The sequence below is a fragment of the Limulus polyphemus genome, unplaced genomic scaffold (genome assembly GCF_000517525.1).
Source record: "Limulus polyphemus unplaced genomic scaffold, Limulus_polyphemus-2.1.2 Scaffold740, whole genome shotgun sequence".
In the NCBI taxonomy this organism is placed as follows: domain Eukaryota; kingdom Metazoa; phylum Arthropoda; class Merostomata; order Xiphosura; family Limulidae; genus Limulus; species Limulus polyphemus.
Window position 1 is genome coordinate 71,780 of NW_013666350.1, and position 16,964 is coordinate 88,743.

General features: G+C 33.6%; 1 protein-coding gene across 4 annotated transcripts in view; it reads right to left on the reverse strand.

Moving 5' to 3' along the window:
- Positions 1–16,964, reverse strand: part of LOC106460278 (netrin receptor UNC5B-like) — an 80,724-nt gene that overhangs the window by 45,014 nt on the left and 18,746 nt on the right. For 2 of the 4 annotated variants that reach the window (XM_022386953.1, XM_013919967.2), the window contains exons 3-4: positions 5,263–5,547; positions 212–379 (exon numbers count right to left, since the gene is read on the reverse strand). In XM_022386953.1, the coding sequence (XP_022242661.1) occupies positions 212–379; positions 5,263–5,547 (453 nt within the window). The remainder of the gene's footprint in view (positions 1–211; positions 380–5,262; positions 5,548–16,964) is intronic. The other 2 variants (XM_022386955.1, XM_022386954.1) reach the window with 2 other exon arrangements.

A 16,964-nucleotide genomic window follows, 5' to 3' on the forward strand; every position in this document is an offset into this window, starting at 1 on the left:
ATGTCCCATCTTCATTAAAAGGCGTAAGATGATAAAAAACATGATTAACAAATATAAGTTTGTGGTATGTTAAGTCTGTATAAGAATCTTTAGCTTAAGCTTGGAACTTACGACATAAGCTGAACTACATCCCATTTATAATATATACCAAGTTGATACAAAATTAACAAATAAAATTTTGTGGAATCTTTAGTTTAAGATTGAAACTTACGTGGACATAGCATTGTACAGTCAGACCTCTGAGTGGCTTCTCCTATACACTGTTGACCATTGTTAAGAGGAGTAGGGTTAGTGCACATGCGAGTTCTGATTTTTGATCCCCGACCACAGCGACTATCGCATTCACTCCAGGGACTCCAGGTGGACCAGGCTCCGTTCACTGTAAATAACATCAGCCAAGAAACGTGTCACAATAAGTTAACCCATTAGTAACAACCATTACAGCTGTGCAAAATTAGCTAATATGTCAAAACTTAAAGGTAATTAGGGAGGTACTCTTCACGTGCAAGGTCATTTTTCATATTGCCTTGAGTAAAAGTAATCTATATATACCGAAGTATTCTCCACTTCAACACAGGTGTTGCTGTTCTTTACATTTATCTCGTTTAGTTGTCATTACGACAATATTCTAATTAAAACAGCATTGATAAGAATCGAGTCAAACGGGCTCATTCAATCTGCTCATAATACGACGAACAGTAATTTTCTGTGTCTATCACTATTTATCGTCCTCGAAATTTCATGTTGGTAGGAATATCCAATTCTATGCTTCATAATGCTAGATAAATATATAAAAACGTATCACAATTCCTTGTTTGTTCCTTATTTTGATGTTGAATCAGGCATTGTTTTATTTCTTTCTTTGTGTGTGTATGGGAGGAGGAATACATAACAAATTTTGATGTTTTACTACTACTCCTACCAAAGAGTTTTGTAATAGTCACATATTCCCTTGTTGTTGGGTGAAGCGACTTTCAGAACCTTACATAATTGTGACACAACATACCCTGATTGGTTAGTTGTCATTCCTCTTGGGAAGAATAGAATAGTGTGTATATCCACACTTTAATAAATCCCGAAAATTGTGCCAATAAAAAGTGGTACGATTTTAGCATAAACTCTTTTTTATCGTTCAGTGTATCATTAGTTAAAAACTTCATACACGAATTTGTGTCTTCAGCTGTATTTGAGTTGGCCTCTTATTGCATCGTAACCGTTTCGCCCACTTCAGTTATATCAATTCAGTATTTGTTATAAAAAATAAACAGTTGTTGCTTCTATTTTATATTCTATACAAGATTTGTTGTGCTTTTTTTATAGCAATGGTTTTTTACACTTAAAATAACAGCAGTTTATGTATTTAGTTGGAAGTAATAAATACCCCGATTATTTTCAATTCATTTTCAGTTCTTGTTCATACCTATTAACAAGTGATTTTTCAAAGTTTTGGTTTGTTTTGTCAGATGTTAAAAGTTTTCATTAACACGCACAGCCACACGCACTATTTAAATTTTATTTACTTCTATTGCTTTGTTTTAACCGGATACAAGGTTTTACCAAAATATATGATGCAAACTTATTTATGCCACAACAGCTAAATATGTAATTCTTACATATTATAGTAGATTTTCAAATGCATCTTATAATTTTTAAACGGTACTGTTATGAAATCCTTTAACCTTTATATTTTACTTACACTTCAAATATTATTTCCAAATTAGTAAATTTCAAAATATTCTTAAATTTGCGTTCTCAAATAGACAGTTTCAAATTGTGATGAGCCGAGTTTGGCCTATTGGTTAGCATGTTCAGGCTGTAAATCCGAGGATTCATGGTTTGCGTCCTGTTGTCACAAAATTGTATTCTCAACTTTGGGACCGTGGATACACAGTAAGAGTGACAATCAAATCCCACTGTTCGCTCAGCTGAGCGTACAAAGAGTTGGCGGTGGGTGTTGTTGACTAATTGTCTTCCTTCTAGTCAGTTCAAAGTTAGGGACAGCTATGTGCAGATAATCCTTTGTGTCACTTTACGCGAATATTATGAAATAAAACAATTGTTTTAGCTGTTGAATTTAAACTCATACGTCATACTGTAATACTCGACGTATATGTTGTTGAGGGAAAAACTATTAATATGTATTGTCTAGTTTGTATCTTAAGAAAAGCTTAGTAACACCGATAACGAGTGACAGAAGAATTTCGGCATAACTGTTTTACACACGAAAATTTCAAGTGAACTAGCATTAAATATCCGAGTCTACTGCTGGGTTCAAAGGCCCCGTCATTAATCACAGGGGCCTCAATGTACCTATCAAACTCCTTCATTATCCCAATTACTTCTGTCACTACCTCAAAGCGGATCCGTACTAGAAAATAAACCCTGTTACGATACATGACTGTAGTGCCTGAGCACGTGTGACACGTTTATTCCTGCTAGCTTATGAGTGGGGTATATTAACTAAATTTCAAATATAGTGTCCCTGGTATCACAGGGAGCGAGAAAACAAAATCCGTTACCATATTTGGGTTCATCGACCATGAAAAGTTATTCCTGAACTCCAATGATACTTGGATAGCCTTCTAGCGCGCTTTAGCCTCTATTGGTATCCTTTTCGAAGCGACCCTGAACAACTGTGCTTTTAGTCCCTTTGGTAGGGGGACTATGTCATACAGATAAAGCATACCCTCCCCGGGCCACTCCGAGTATGCCTGCCAAATTTGATTGTGCTAGCTTCAAAACTGTAGGATAGTTCGCGAATAAACAAATAATTTCACACACACAACGTGAATTAATATAGGATAGAATACTGTGTAAAATAAAATTGTGATATTTCAACAGCTGTACCATCCCGGATCTAATGATGTAACGAAAAACAAGTTTTTACCAGCTAACCTACAGAGTTGAATCGTTAACATTGTATGATATACTTAAATCACTGAAACTAACTGGCTACCAGATACCTCCAGGCTACTGCACAATAATTTATCTTGTACATCAAAGTTACATGTTGTTTTAGTTGGGACCAGATTTTCTGTGATGTATAAAGCACACAGAATACCAACACTTTGCCGAAGTTAAGAAGAGAAAAGATAACGAAAAACAATCACACTTTAGGCTTACTACTTTTTTCAAATGCTATGAACTAATATAGTTTTGTAAAAGTGACAAATTTTAATATAATTTGCTATTTGGCGCCATCAGAAGTAGTTTTCTATTTAAGGCAAATTAACAATTTTTGTGCCTTAAAAATATAATGTAATTTCGTGGTAAGAAAAAACGCGAGTATTTGAGATAAATCACCCAGAAAAGTAGTGTTTCAAACCACATCTTGATTACCTATAAAGGCAATATTATGTAGTACTAAAGATTTTTATAGTTATTAATGTATTTGAGATGTAAACATACAGCTAGAAATTTAAAGTTGTTACTTGAAAGTACTCATAAAATATCTCTTAGAGAAGTTCTGTTGACTATTTTGTTTTGCTTCTTGCTTAATGGGTAGTCATTTTTCAACTGCTGGCTACTGTGGCTGTACCAGTTTCTAGGCCACGTGCAAGCAAGCAGGACCACATGCAGAAAGCCTTGCCCAGAAGAGAAACTCGACTTAAAAGACCTGACAGAGTTTGTTTAGCTTGATGAATAGGCGTTTATACTTGACATCTCCGAGGGTGTCCATTCCAAGTAAAAGCTGTAAATAAAATCGAAAGCCTTTCGCGGAAGGTAGCTTTTTTTTTTTTTCAGTTCCAAAGTAAAAAGGGGTTTAAAGTGTAGTTAAACGTGTGTGACGGAGAGAAACCTTATCATAACTTAACATGGATTACAATAAAAATATATTTGGTATGATCTGTCCTAAAACGAATCTAAATAAATAAAATTTAAATTATAACCATAAATAAACAACATACACCTTTGTAATAGCTTGTAAACTAAGTTAAATTACTCGCACGCCTTCTATGTTATGACATTCTTCACTAGTCAGCCTGTGATAATTTAAAGCGCGTTAATTTAGTGTCCTAAGAGTGGATAGATCTATGTTTACATTTATAGAATAATGTCTCAAAAAAGTCATGAGTATAAAATATTCGTGAGCAAAACAGATCAAAGAAAACATAATTTTTGGGTGTTGTTCTTTAAATTTACTATGTTCACCTTACTTCTGGGATCGAATGAAAACAGTTAAGTTTCACGGAAAAATATTACCCATATTCATCTATATCCTGTGTATCCCTAAGTTGGGAATTTTATGCCAAGCATACTTGGTAATTTCAAGTAAAATTATATTCTTCTAAATGAGTTTACCCATGAATGTATGTTGACAAAGAATAATAAACTTTACAAGTGCAAACATTATCTTGGATACTCGTGAGATTACACGTATATTCTTAAAATGAATTTTTTCATAAATTGCTCATATAGCTGTTTTCTTCTATAAACTTGATACAATACTTTAGATAACCATACACATTTTACGTGCCAATTTTTAAACTACGAGCATATATTGGGTACATTGCGAGAAAAAAAATGTTTTGCCTTTCATGTCTACGAAAAGGCCTCATAACAACGAAACTCGAAGTTTTATAGCAACTCATTCAATTTTATCTTTCACAGTTATGATGCAGGGAAGGGTTTAGGGATCGTGGTGCCTGACAGAATTTTGATTTCAAAGGGGGTGGAAACATGAAACCATTATTTAGAAATATATCGCTTTATAAGATGATAAACATTTTTTTTTTGCTTTAAAATCAGTCTGATGACAAATGTCACCTTTTTTGATAAAGTGGTTATGTTTCTATATTTATAATTTAAATTAGAAGACATTCAAAATGGTTTTGGGCTTTCAAAGACATGTCTATCATTGGTGGCTCTACTGTAAGTTAGACATTTGTTACATCAGAGTCCCTAATCAGATCAAAAAATAATTCTAATATCATTCTTAGCAGCGTTTCTATTCGTTTTTGATACACAAAACAAACACAAATATAACTCTTTTAATTACTTTGAACGTAATTTGGATGCTATCTCAGCGAAGTCCACAATAATGATGTTTGAAAATAAATATACATTGATTACTTTAATACGTTTAGATGCAACCAATTGTTTGATTATAATGTTACATGTTACGTGATGCACATTGACAAATTTATTTTTTGTATTTATAACGTAAAAAATCTTCAGGATACAAATTTGCACATGAAATAAATAAATCACAAAACAGTGGAAAATGAAAAGAAAAACTTTTAAAGATTAATCATCACATACCATAAACGGTTAATGTGGCGGTCTCACTGAAGCGCTGATTGGCTAGATTTTGGGCTCCACAAGTGTAGTTACCTGTATCTGCCAACCGCACTTGACTTATTAATAAGTTCCCTTCGTTGGAGATTATGAAGTTTGTTTCTTTTTTTGTATCAATGATCTCATCATTTCGCAACCAGAAAATTTGAGGCGTTGGCACACCCTCTGGTGGTAAACAATGAAGAGAGATCTGGCCTTCTATTTCTACACTGGTGCTCAGCGGTTGATTGATGAAGTGCTTCTTTAAGTCTATTCAACAAATTTGCAGACAGAAATATAAGTTTTCTTGAGGCTTCAACTGCGTTAAAAAGTTAAGACGTAAGCATATTCAAAGTATTCCTATTTATTTATAATAATATTAATTAAATACAGATTTGTAAAATTTCTTCCCAAACTTCAATGAAAAAATAATAGCATCGGCCAAAAATAAATATCTAGAATTTTAATCGATCTAGGAAAAATTGTTTTGTTGGGTTTGTTTGTTTTTTGTTATTGGTTGTTGTTTTTTTTGGGGGGGGGTGAAATCAGAACGAAATGCTTAAAATCGTGAAGTAAAAATGGAAAAAATAATAATATTGGAGCATGAAGTAAAAAGTAAAAATGGTGAGAAGTCACAGAACAGTGCTGAAACAAACAATAAAGCAAAGATCTTAAACGGTTCGGTGATTAAAATCTGCTTTAATTTTACAATAAATATCAACTCATAATTGCTACAGAAAAGAAAAAAAATACATTAATCTGCACAGCTTCATTAAAACTTTCATTTAAATAAAAATTCAAGACGTTATTCTAAATTGTCACACTTACTAATTAGTTTTTCATCGCCTGTTGAATCGTTGTTGTGGTAATATTTTATGGAGGCCAATGACGCCATTCCTGAAATTTGTTTGCCTCCCTTAAAATTTCCACTAAAAGTTTGTTTGTTTGAAGTTAAGCATAAAGCTACACAATAGGCTATCTGTGCTCTGCCCACCACGGGTATCGAAACCCGGTTTCTAGCGTTGTAAGTCCGCAGACATACCGCTGGGGGCTCCACTAAAAGAGTCTGGTAAAAATTGCATATCCCATATTACAATATCTTCACTTAATTGGCAACCCTACACAAGGAAAGCCCGTCCAAAAAACATCACCAGTCTATTGTTAGTTCTTAAAGTTTCTTAATTTATGTTCCATAGGTTTCGTTCCACTTATCCTTAAAAAAAAAGCCTTCGCACCCAACACCATCTGTTCATCACCCCTTCGCCTTCTTGTATTCAGAAATTTGAAATCGATACTGACACAGAGAAATAGAAGTTAAGTACTTCATGGTAAAACTATTTTTAAGCCTCACCCCGTTGTTATAGCCCCTGTCACAATGTCCGGTCTTGCACTAGCTGACAACCGTGCATCTTAACAATAGCTCTTCAGAGTAGTTTTCCATTGCAAAAGATTCCATTGTAAGGCTATTATGTCCAAAGCGCACCATTCTTCCATATATCCGATTTGAACACATTTTTATAATTTAAGTGTATGAATATTTTACACGCAGAGAGCTGTTACATGCAATTTCCAAAAGCGATCAGTGTTCGGTGGCATCATATTACCCACGAGCGCCAAACAATATCAAAAGGAGGTTCTGATATAAGCCGTTGCTCCACAACTTGATATCGGGTGTTCTTTTCACGTAACTTGCTGATTTTAATATTCAAAATATATTTAATAAAATATATTCAACCCTCTGTAATTGTATTTGGGTTTTATTTTACATGAACGATTATGCTATATGATACTGGTTAATGGAGTGGATGTTCTAATGAGATCTCATTTCTAACAGTACTAGAATCAACGTTTTTACTTAATAGTCCGGGATTCCATTTATGAATAAAATTACGATTACATCCTTTGCAAAGACCTAGACTTTTCTGGCAACTAGGAGAACGATTACTCGAAAATGGCTTATTTTGCGAAAATGAGTAAAAAACTAAAATAATGGCTAAAAAATTAAAATATTTGAACTTACAAGAGTGAAAAACAGACGAAATCATTTGTTACAAACTTCCAGTCTTCATGAAATGTTACTTGCATATACTGCGCTGAACTTTCTGAAATAATGTCAATTAAAGTTTCCAACTACTTATGCGTCAAAGACTCTAGAGAGAGAAAGTCTTGAGAGTGATGACTTATTCCATAAAATTATCCTAGACGCTCTGGCTTAGAAAAAGCCATATATAAATTTAACTTCCGGTGAACATTTCCGTGCTGATCCAAATCATTTACCCATTACCGGTAATCTAGACTCACTGGTGCCTTCTGACAAATAACTGTCATATCCTTCACCATAGTAAGCCATGTCTGAACAGAGGTTGTAAATATCCCCTCCCCCTTAGCTGATGAATAAATTAACACAAACTTAATATACTAAGATAAAAAATATATAATACTAAATAATCCTCAAAAAATTTGAGATTATACATTCCTCGAATAATGTAATACATCTACACAAACAACCGATTTATTTGTTTGTTTGTGTTTTTGAATTTCGCGCAAAGCGCTACACGAGGGCTATCTGCGCTAGCCGTCCCTAATTTAGCAGTGTAAGACTAGAGGGAAGGCAGCTAGTCATCACCGCCAACTCTTGGGCTACTCTTTTACCAACGAATAGTGGAATTGACCGTCACATTATAACGCCCCTACGGCTGAAAGGGCGAGCATGTTTAGTGTGACGGGGATTCGAACCCGCGACCCTCAAATTGCGAATCGAGCGCCCTAACCACCTGGCCACGCCGGGCCTCAAACAACCGAACACAACATGACAATCCCATCTCTTCAGCTCAACCACACGTACAGTCTAGTTTGATAAGCAGAATATTTTATTGAGTTCCGTAAATAAAATATTAAATTTGAATAATCGTAGCCCATTATATATGTTTTACTAAGATTATTATGTTATCAGGCACTAATCAAAGTACAGATACTGATGGTGAGAAACTACGTATTCTTTTATCGTTGCCCCTGCAATGGCTCAGCGGCAAGTCTGATGACTTATAATGCTAAAATCTCGGTTTCGATTGTGCAGCTTTGTGTTTAACTACAATCAGACAAAGAAACTTATATCGAATACAGTAACATTTAGATACAGACTTTATACAGCCAGGTTAAATCATAGATAATTTGAATGAAAGTTTTTTTCACGCAGAACGTAAGCCAAAGACATAAGTAGGATATTCAATAGTCTGTTTATAAGCTTCTCCGTGGCCTGCCTTGTCTGTTAATTAGATTGTTTATAAGCTTTTTCGTGGCTTGGCATGGCTTATTGGTTAGATTGTTTATAAGCTTCTTCGTGGCCTGGTCTGTTGGCTAGGTTATTTATAAGCTTCTTCGTGGCATGGCCTGTTGGTTAGATTGTTTACAAGTTTCTTCGTGGCCTGGCCTGTTGGTTAGGTTGTTTATAAGCTTCTTCGTGGCCTGGCATGGCCTGTTGGTGGTCGACTCACAACCTGCGGTTCACGGGTTCGAATCCCTGTCATCAAACATGCTCGCCCTTTCAGCCGCGGGAGCATTACAATGTAGCGGTCAATCCCACTTTTCGTTCATAAAAGAGTAGCCCAAGCGTTAGTGTTGACAAACTGCCTTACCTATAGTCTATTACTGCTACGTTAGGGACGGCTAGCGTAGATAACCTTTGAGTAGCTTTCCGCAAAATTCAAAAACGAACAAACAAACACTCTTCTTCATATGGACCAAACTTGACCTATTGATTAATGTGTAGGAACTGTAAATCCGACTTGGCATCTGGGTTAGTGTGCGCGAACTGTGAGTCCGATTGTGTGTAGGTTGCGTCCCATTGCTGCAAAAATGCGCTCCGCACTTTCGATGTGCTGTAAGAGTGGCGTTTAAATCCCACTATTCAGTCAGGCAATAAGGTTAGCCGTGGGTGCTATTGACCGGCTCTCTACTATATCAGTTCAAAAGTAGGATAGCTAAGCATTAATCCCCCTTGTATACTGCACAAAGCACATCTCTACCACTTAAAAACACGTTTTTAACTTTACATATCGCAGTTAACCCATATTTAGAAGGTTACGGTAGTTTTCAGCGAAAATTCTAAAACAAACGAAACAATTAGGCTTATACTGATAACAAATACAGAACTACCCCTTAGTCGTAATTAACAAACTAAGTAAAAAACTAACGCGTTTTTTGGTCGTTTAGGAGTACAAGTATGGTTAGAAGTACAGAACCAAACTTATCACATCTTTATCATATTGTGACATTCTACCCATATGAGTCAAAGGTGAAATGTAAATACACAAATGTTTATTTAAATAGTACGAGATGTACTATGTGCAATAAACAAGGATGGTTAATGCAAATATCACAATTGGCTCTTCTAATGTCATGAAAGCAGATTTAACTAATAATTATATCCATTCAGTCCTTTAAGGCTTAGTATGAACTATTTATTACAACGTACGCCTTTTACCATTTTGATCTTAAAGTTAACAGAAGTAAAATTATAATCAATTTATTTTACAAAGATTCGCGCAGTTTATCGAACTTCAGTATCAGCTACTGTGCAATTTTTTTTTCTCTAAATGGAGTCGTTTTAATTTTGTATAAAGGCTTAAGAAAACGTAACGGTATATACATTAATAGCAGAAAGATATTTGCTAATGATTGTGGTATTGATATTAAGCCTAATTAGGGTGTAATTAGTCCATATAAATATTAATAAGGAATGCTACTCGTTGAAAACAGCACAAGAAAGAACATATTTTAGTGAAAAATGTTGGGCGTATATCGTCATCGATTACAGACGAGACGTTCTTGATTTTCCAGTGGAATAGATTCGGGTACCTTTACTCACATCTCGTTTACGTCAGCTTAGAACTGAAGTCTAAACGTCACGACCAGGATCAGCTTTAATTTGCCGTTGCTGCTACGTACTCGATCACCGACTTTAATTAAACGAGTGCAAATGATATAAAGTGCTTTAAGAAAGTCCCAAGACGCGTGAATGAGTAAGACGAAAAAGTGTTGTTATACTAAACATTGCGAAAATATTCAACAAAGATAAAATAAGCATGAAACTATATGAACATAAGTGAACAACTGTTTAAACACATCTCCTAGCAACACCAAAACCTTAAATACTTAAAAATCTGAACTTTACAAATAAGTTTAAAATCCACAATGGTGTCAAACTTCTTTATTTAAGCCTTTCGCGACCATGTATGCTGTATCAATACGAACCCAGAAATATTAGAACATTTTGACGAAATATCAAACATTTTATACTTGATATAGATGGATTTTATATTTTATTGAAAATATACCCTACAAATCATGTATTGTTAGATTCAGTATGGAAAATCTTTATTAAGGTATGCTCCTATGGCATGTATTATCAGATTCAGTGTGAAAAATCCTTATTAAGGTATGCTCCTATGGCATGTATTATCAGATTCAGTGTGAAAAATCCTTATTAAGGTATGCTCCTATAGCATATATTGTTGAATTCAGTGTGAAAAATCCTTATTAAGATATGCTCCTATGGCATGTATTGTTAGATTCAGTGTGAAAAGTCCTTATTAAGGTATGCTCCTATGACATATATTGTTAGATTCAGAGTGAAAAGTGCTTGTTAAGGTATGCTCTTGTGGTAAGCAAGGGGTTAGCTTCACTTTGAATATTTCTAAAGCAACGTTGATTTATTTTCGTTTTATAAAATTTTCAAATTAATTTTAGTTAGTTTCCTTAAAATGAAAAAAAACTTATTTTACAATCACAAGAATGGTTAAAACATTGCTCTGTATGTAACTTTATACAGACAACTTGATATGGTCTGTAATGAAAACAATTACTATAAGATACAGAGCAAATCTCATTCTTCAGGCGTCCAGTCATTATGAGAAGTATTTAAATTCAACCAATATATATAAATATATAATGAAAATATTTTATCCTCGGAAAATATATTGAAAACTAAATATACAGGAAGAACACTCATTTTGAATAGAAGCTGAGTACTATTTTTGTATTCAAAGTTAGTACAGTCAACAAATCACCATATAAATGATGTCAAATATAGAATTAAAATCGTTGTTTGCATTAACTGTATATGATTTCAAAATTTTTTTGCAAAACAAAATATCTTTACTTATTGAATTGCTTACTGACTTTCTTAGTGAATTTTCTAATTAGTTTGTCATTTTTACAGCTCCTTACTTTTTTCAAAAGAATTAAAATATATCTTTGGAAGAAGTTATCAGACAGTAAATTTGAACTAAAGCTTTTGCCATCCACTGTTTTATACTTTGAAGTTAAGATTCAGCTAAAATACTTTCTGACAACATTTTATTATTTTTTATAAGTTTATACTGTTGTTTGATTATTTCATCCTGCTTTTAAGTTTCAAAGCTAATAACACTTTTATGAAAAAAAATTGCGTTTCAACGAGCTCAGTGATTTCAATGTATTGCTGTTTATTATGACTATGGTTGAACGTATAAGAAAAGCTAATACCAAGCATCAATTTTTTGTTTCCGAAAGCAAGTTCACAGCAAAGCTTATACCATTGGCTAGAGTAGCACAATCATATTTCTCTAAACACATACAACTGACCAGTTTGCTTTAATGTGTTATGTATCGCTTCTTCTCGATGACACGAACCTTTAACTATCTATCTGTCTTTCTTTATGGTGAAATATATCAATCGTTACACTCGTGTTAGTCTGCAGACCAATATTTTCAGTCAGCAAGTCCTAACATTCGTTTTGGTAGTATCCAGGGAACATATCAACAACGTGAAAACCATCATTAACCATGGGGTATAAAAAGCAACAAAACCAAACGCGAAAACCATAATTAACCACAGGGAATAGCAATAAATTCTTGTCCTAAAATAATACCTCTTTCTAAAGTCTCTCTAATGTCTGGTTCAATGCTTAACATGACACGCATTTTTATACTGAAGGCTATATTCTGTCCTTGGAGTGCTGTCACGGTCGTACAGTACTGTCAAAGCGATTATGCAAAACATCAGTTTTTTTCTACACAATATTATATTTTCTCTTAATACAACTTATTGGTATGTGATATTAAGTAAAGACATTTGGTATTAATACAGATGACTATTTTTAAGATGTGGGCTTACTTTTGTCATGATAATATGTTTCCTGTAAATCTTGTAGAGAATCCTGACAACTGAATTGATTTTGCAGATACATCATACAATTAAATATTTTTCAGTAGAAAGAACTGTTGATAAAAAGAGAACAAAATAAAACAGACAGGAAATCCTTTAAGTCGTTATCAGTCAGAAAAGGAGAGAAAATCCCAAACTGTGCAAACCTAAAGCGTTTACACATCTATATTTTTTTGTATTTCAAGCTTCTTTACATTGCGTTCAAGCATGCCTATGATGAAAAAAAATCATAAGTAAGTCCTGCCACTAAAAAGATACAAGTTACAGATTCAAGTAAATGTTCATTTCCCCAACTTAAGGTTACCAACTAAATGATAAAGAAAACAGCAACACAATCTGTAGTGAAGAATTACTTCCCAGGCGTCTAGGTTTGTCAAAATGTTACTGAACTATTTTTATCTGAGCATTTATAAATTCAGTATCTTATAAGTTTTATTTAAGTGCGCGAAATAACTAAATATTCAAAGCTATAACAATAATACCTTCCTTGATAAAACACTTTACGCTTTGTTTTGTTTTTTGTACAAAGTAAAATTCAAAAGACATTCGTATTGATGTTATAGGTTATTGTCGTAAAACCCGCGATAATTGTTTTACATAGATGACGTTACACGGTTCCAGTATAGTTCCAGAAAATTTAATTATAAACAATTAATTGACGTGTAAAATATGTTCCTAAATGGTTATTTTCAGTGGAAGTGAGTATTAAATAACTTTCTTGACACTTTAGCATTATATTTTCATCTACATCGATCTATATAACTAGTTTAACGTTAACTCCATACGTTAATATAATTAATGTTCATAGGAACTCAATTTTAAAAAAGCTAACGATTTGTTCAAATATTGAATTAATTGAGTTGGTAAATACACTTATCAAGTAATCTAACCATTTTGCAGTGTTTACGCTTCAGCAGAGCGACATCTAGACATAGAACATAGATTAATTAGACAGTACTGGTTGATTACGTTCCAATCTGAGAATGTTCGAATAATGCACGGCAATGTTATAGAAGTCTTTTAGATAACGTGGTCATTCCAAAGAATCTGAGGAAATTTTATCTTAAAACTGTAAGGCTCAGAAATGGAGTTGAAATTTTGAGTGGATTGCAAATCTCTAATTTATTTCAATTACGTATACATTAAATAAACTTTTGAAAGCATTCTTCGATCACTAAGAGCTGTTAAATTGTTATAATCGCTAGGTAGCTCTGGTCATCCCCAACGGATGACTTAGGGATTTTACCCATGCTCTGAATTAACGAAAGCAAACTTTTATTAGCTATGAGAAAAACAACAACTTTGAATTAAATAAACGTTCTTCAATCAAAGAGAAAAGTTAATTTAGCTGACTAAAGGTAAGAAAAAAAAAGAGTAGTTCTGACGCCAATATACGTTATATTTCTTACAATAAAGGAGACAAGTGGAGCAGGGTACATTGTATTTCTTACAGTAGAGGAGACAAGTGAAGCGATGTACATTGTATTTCTTACAATAAAGGAGACATGTAAAGCAGGGTACATTGAATTTATACAATAAAGGAGAGAAGTGAAGCAGGGTACATTGTATTTCTTGCAATAAAGGAGACAAGTGAAGTAGGGTACATTGTATTTTTTACAATAAAGGAGACAAGTAAAGCAGGGTACATTGTATCTTTTTACAATAGAGGAGACAAGTGAATCAAGGTACATTGTATTTTTTACAATAAAGGAGACAAGTGAAGCAGGGTACATTGTATTTTTTACAGTAGAGGAGACAAGTGAAGCAAGGTACATTGTATTTCTTACAATAAAGGAGAAAAGTGAAGATCTGTAATTAGATAGTCGAAAAAACAGAATCAGCTGAGGTGAAGTGTATCAATTCATTAACTGAAGGCTAAAAACAACGAAAACATTGTCGACTATAATAAAGTATACTGGCGCAGTATCTCCTGTTTTCTTTTAACTAAGTAACTTTTCTTGTACATTAATGTTAATCACTTAAAACACATGCAGATATAAAGCAAAGACAAGATATACCAGGGAATGCACTGAATCCATGGCTTAAAGTTCGAAAGACTTGTAAAATATTCTAAAATAAAAAACAAACATTCAGGTACTTTTTGCCACAAGATCGGCTTTAATTTATATTTTCAGAAAACATGCCACTGCCATCCTGCTTACTCGAATAATTTTTACCGGAAAATTACACACAAATGTATATATATATATACAAAAAGAAATTGTAAAAGGACCATTAGAATTTTCTGTGTTACTTGTCATACCAGTAGAGAAGTTTAAGACAAGTATCGTTTCAAGCTAATTGGTGATATAATATTGCATACATTTTAGCAAAACCGGCATTCTGAAGACTAATAAAACAACGCCTTCCACTTTTTATCGAGATACTGAGTAAACAACAGGTACATTGTGTGCAGTATAGAATAAAATAGGCAAATACAATTAGAGTATAAGATTTCATATCAGTAATATTAAGTCAAAGCCCTGTACTAAAAATGCTCTCCGATGGCTCAGTGGTAATTGTGGGGACTTATAACGCTAAAAACTGGGACTCGATGCCCGCAGCGGGCAGACCACAGACACATTCTGTAGCTTTGTGCTTAACAGTAAACAAAATATTATTTGTAAGAAAAGTGACATATATTGAAAGGACATGTCAAAATGGAGTTATAACTACATCAAATATGTGTATTTGGCTAAAAAGGTTGTATCTTAATTAGAATTTGAAATTCTTAGTCACAGTCAAGACGAATTTTGTGAAAAAACTTTCGAAACTTGAGAAATACACTTTAAAACATGTACAGAGAGTTGATTATATAATGTCCGTTCGTTTGTTTATACCTGAAGGTTTCAACACTACTAAGAAATAGGCACATTTCCATAATCTTAGTTTCAAATTTGTTGACAACTGTGGAAGGAGTTGATAACACAAAATATTTACAAGCAGGTTAACATATGTTTAAGTGATGAGGGTGTTAACTTTACAGTAAAAATAAAGAAATAAGAAAGATCGCAACCCATTCTCCAAAAATTTGGTTAAAACATATTCAAAATTATAAAACGTGAGTTTCGTAAACTCACTCTAGGGATAAAAACATTTTAATCAAAATCTTCTCTAACAGAGAAAGCCCCCCTCTCCAATGGCTCAGCGGCAAGTGTAAGTGTTTATAACGCTAATAATCGGGTTTCGATACCCACGATGGACAGAGCACAGACAGCCCATTATGTAGCTTTGTGTTTCACAACAAGCCAACTGGAAAGTTAATTACACTTTTTGCTATATAAGAATGATGTCATTTAATAGTGAGTGCTAACTTTTATACTTCATTGCTACTTATGTGCTGATATATATATAATACAATAATATTTAAAATTATATTCATCTTACTAGGAAAATATTAGTCGTAGTATTCAAACAGCTTTGCTTTTGGGGGGAGGGAAGAAATAAAAATGGAATTGTTGGAAAGTATGTGTGTTTTCTCATAGCAAAGCCACATCGGGCTGGGCTGTCTGCTGTGTCCACCCTGATTCTAGCGTTGTAAATCTGAAGACTTACCACCGTCCCACCGGGGGACTTGCTGGAAAAAGAAGGTCAGTGGGTGTAAAATCTTAAATAGGTTACCGGTATTAATATTTATTTTTTCTCAGTTTCCTTAGCTATACCAGAATTATAAAATGGTTGTAGCTGTTGAAGAGGGGTTGCAATCCTTCCGTATTTTCTGAAACTTTGAGCATAATGCTATGATATTATATTTTAAATAATATAGATAGAATTGAGCTTAGGAATATTATTTTTTATTTATATCCTAAATGATATTTAGATATATTTTAACTATTTTAAAGTGTTGGGTAATCTGTTCATTACCAAATTTTAATGGATACACATCGAGATTTGGGGGTATCTTCGTAAGCGTTAAGGAGGATGGTCGCCGCTGTATAATAGTAAGGCATAGCTTTGCTGGCCTTGCAATATTTTTTTATAAATACTTTTTCCATTATACGAATAAATAAATACTTTGAAGATTTGAACCCCATAACGTACTTTCAAAACGATTATATTTTATTATTGCATGACCAGTAGTAATAGTATTCATACTATTCCATACCGGTCAAGTCACAGTACGCAGCATTTATGGATTTCTTTGCTATTGGCCTGTTGAAATGGGCGCTGGAAAATCACCATCCACCTAAACTAGATGGCTTATGGAAAGTGTACAGGAAGTAGTAGAATTTTTTTTTTAAATAACAACCTTACGACGAAATCTTTTGTAATGGAAACTACGCCACATGGTTGTTGTCAAGATGTACGGTGACATTAACTGCAACAACGTGGTAAGGCTTCAAAATCGTTTTAATATAACGTATTCAACCCCGAATTCAAGTAACAACTACAGACTTTACTGTTCAAAAAATAAAATGTGTACAGTCATAAATATTTATATAGCAGAATTAATCGTCTGCAACTAAAATTATTCAATTAC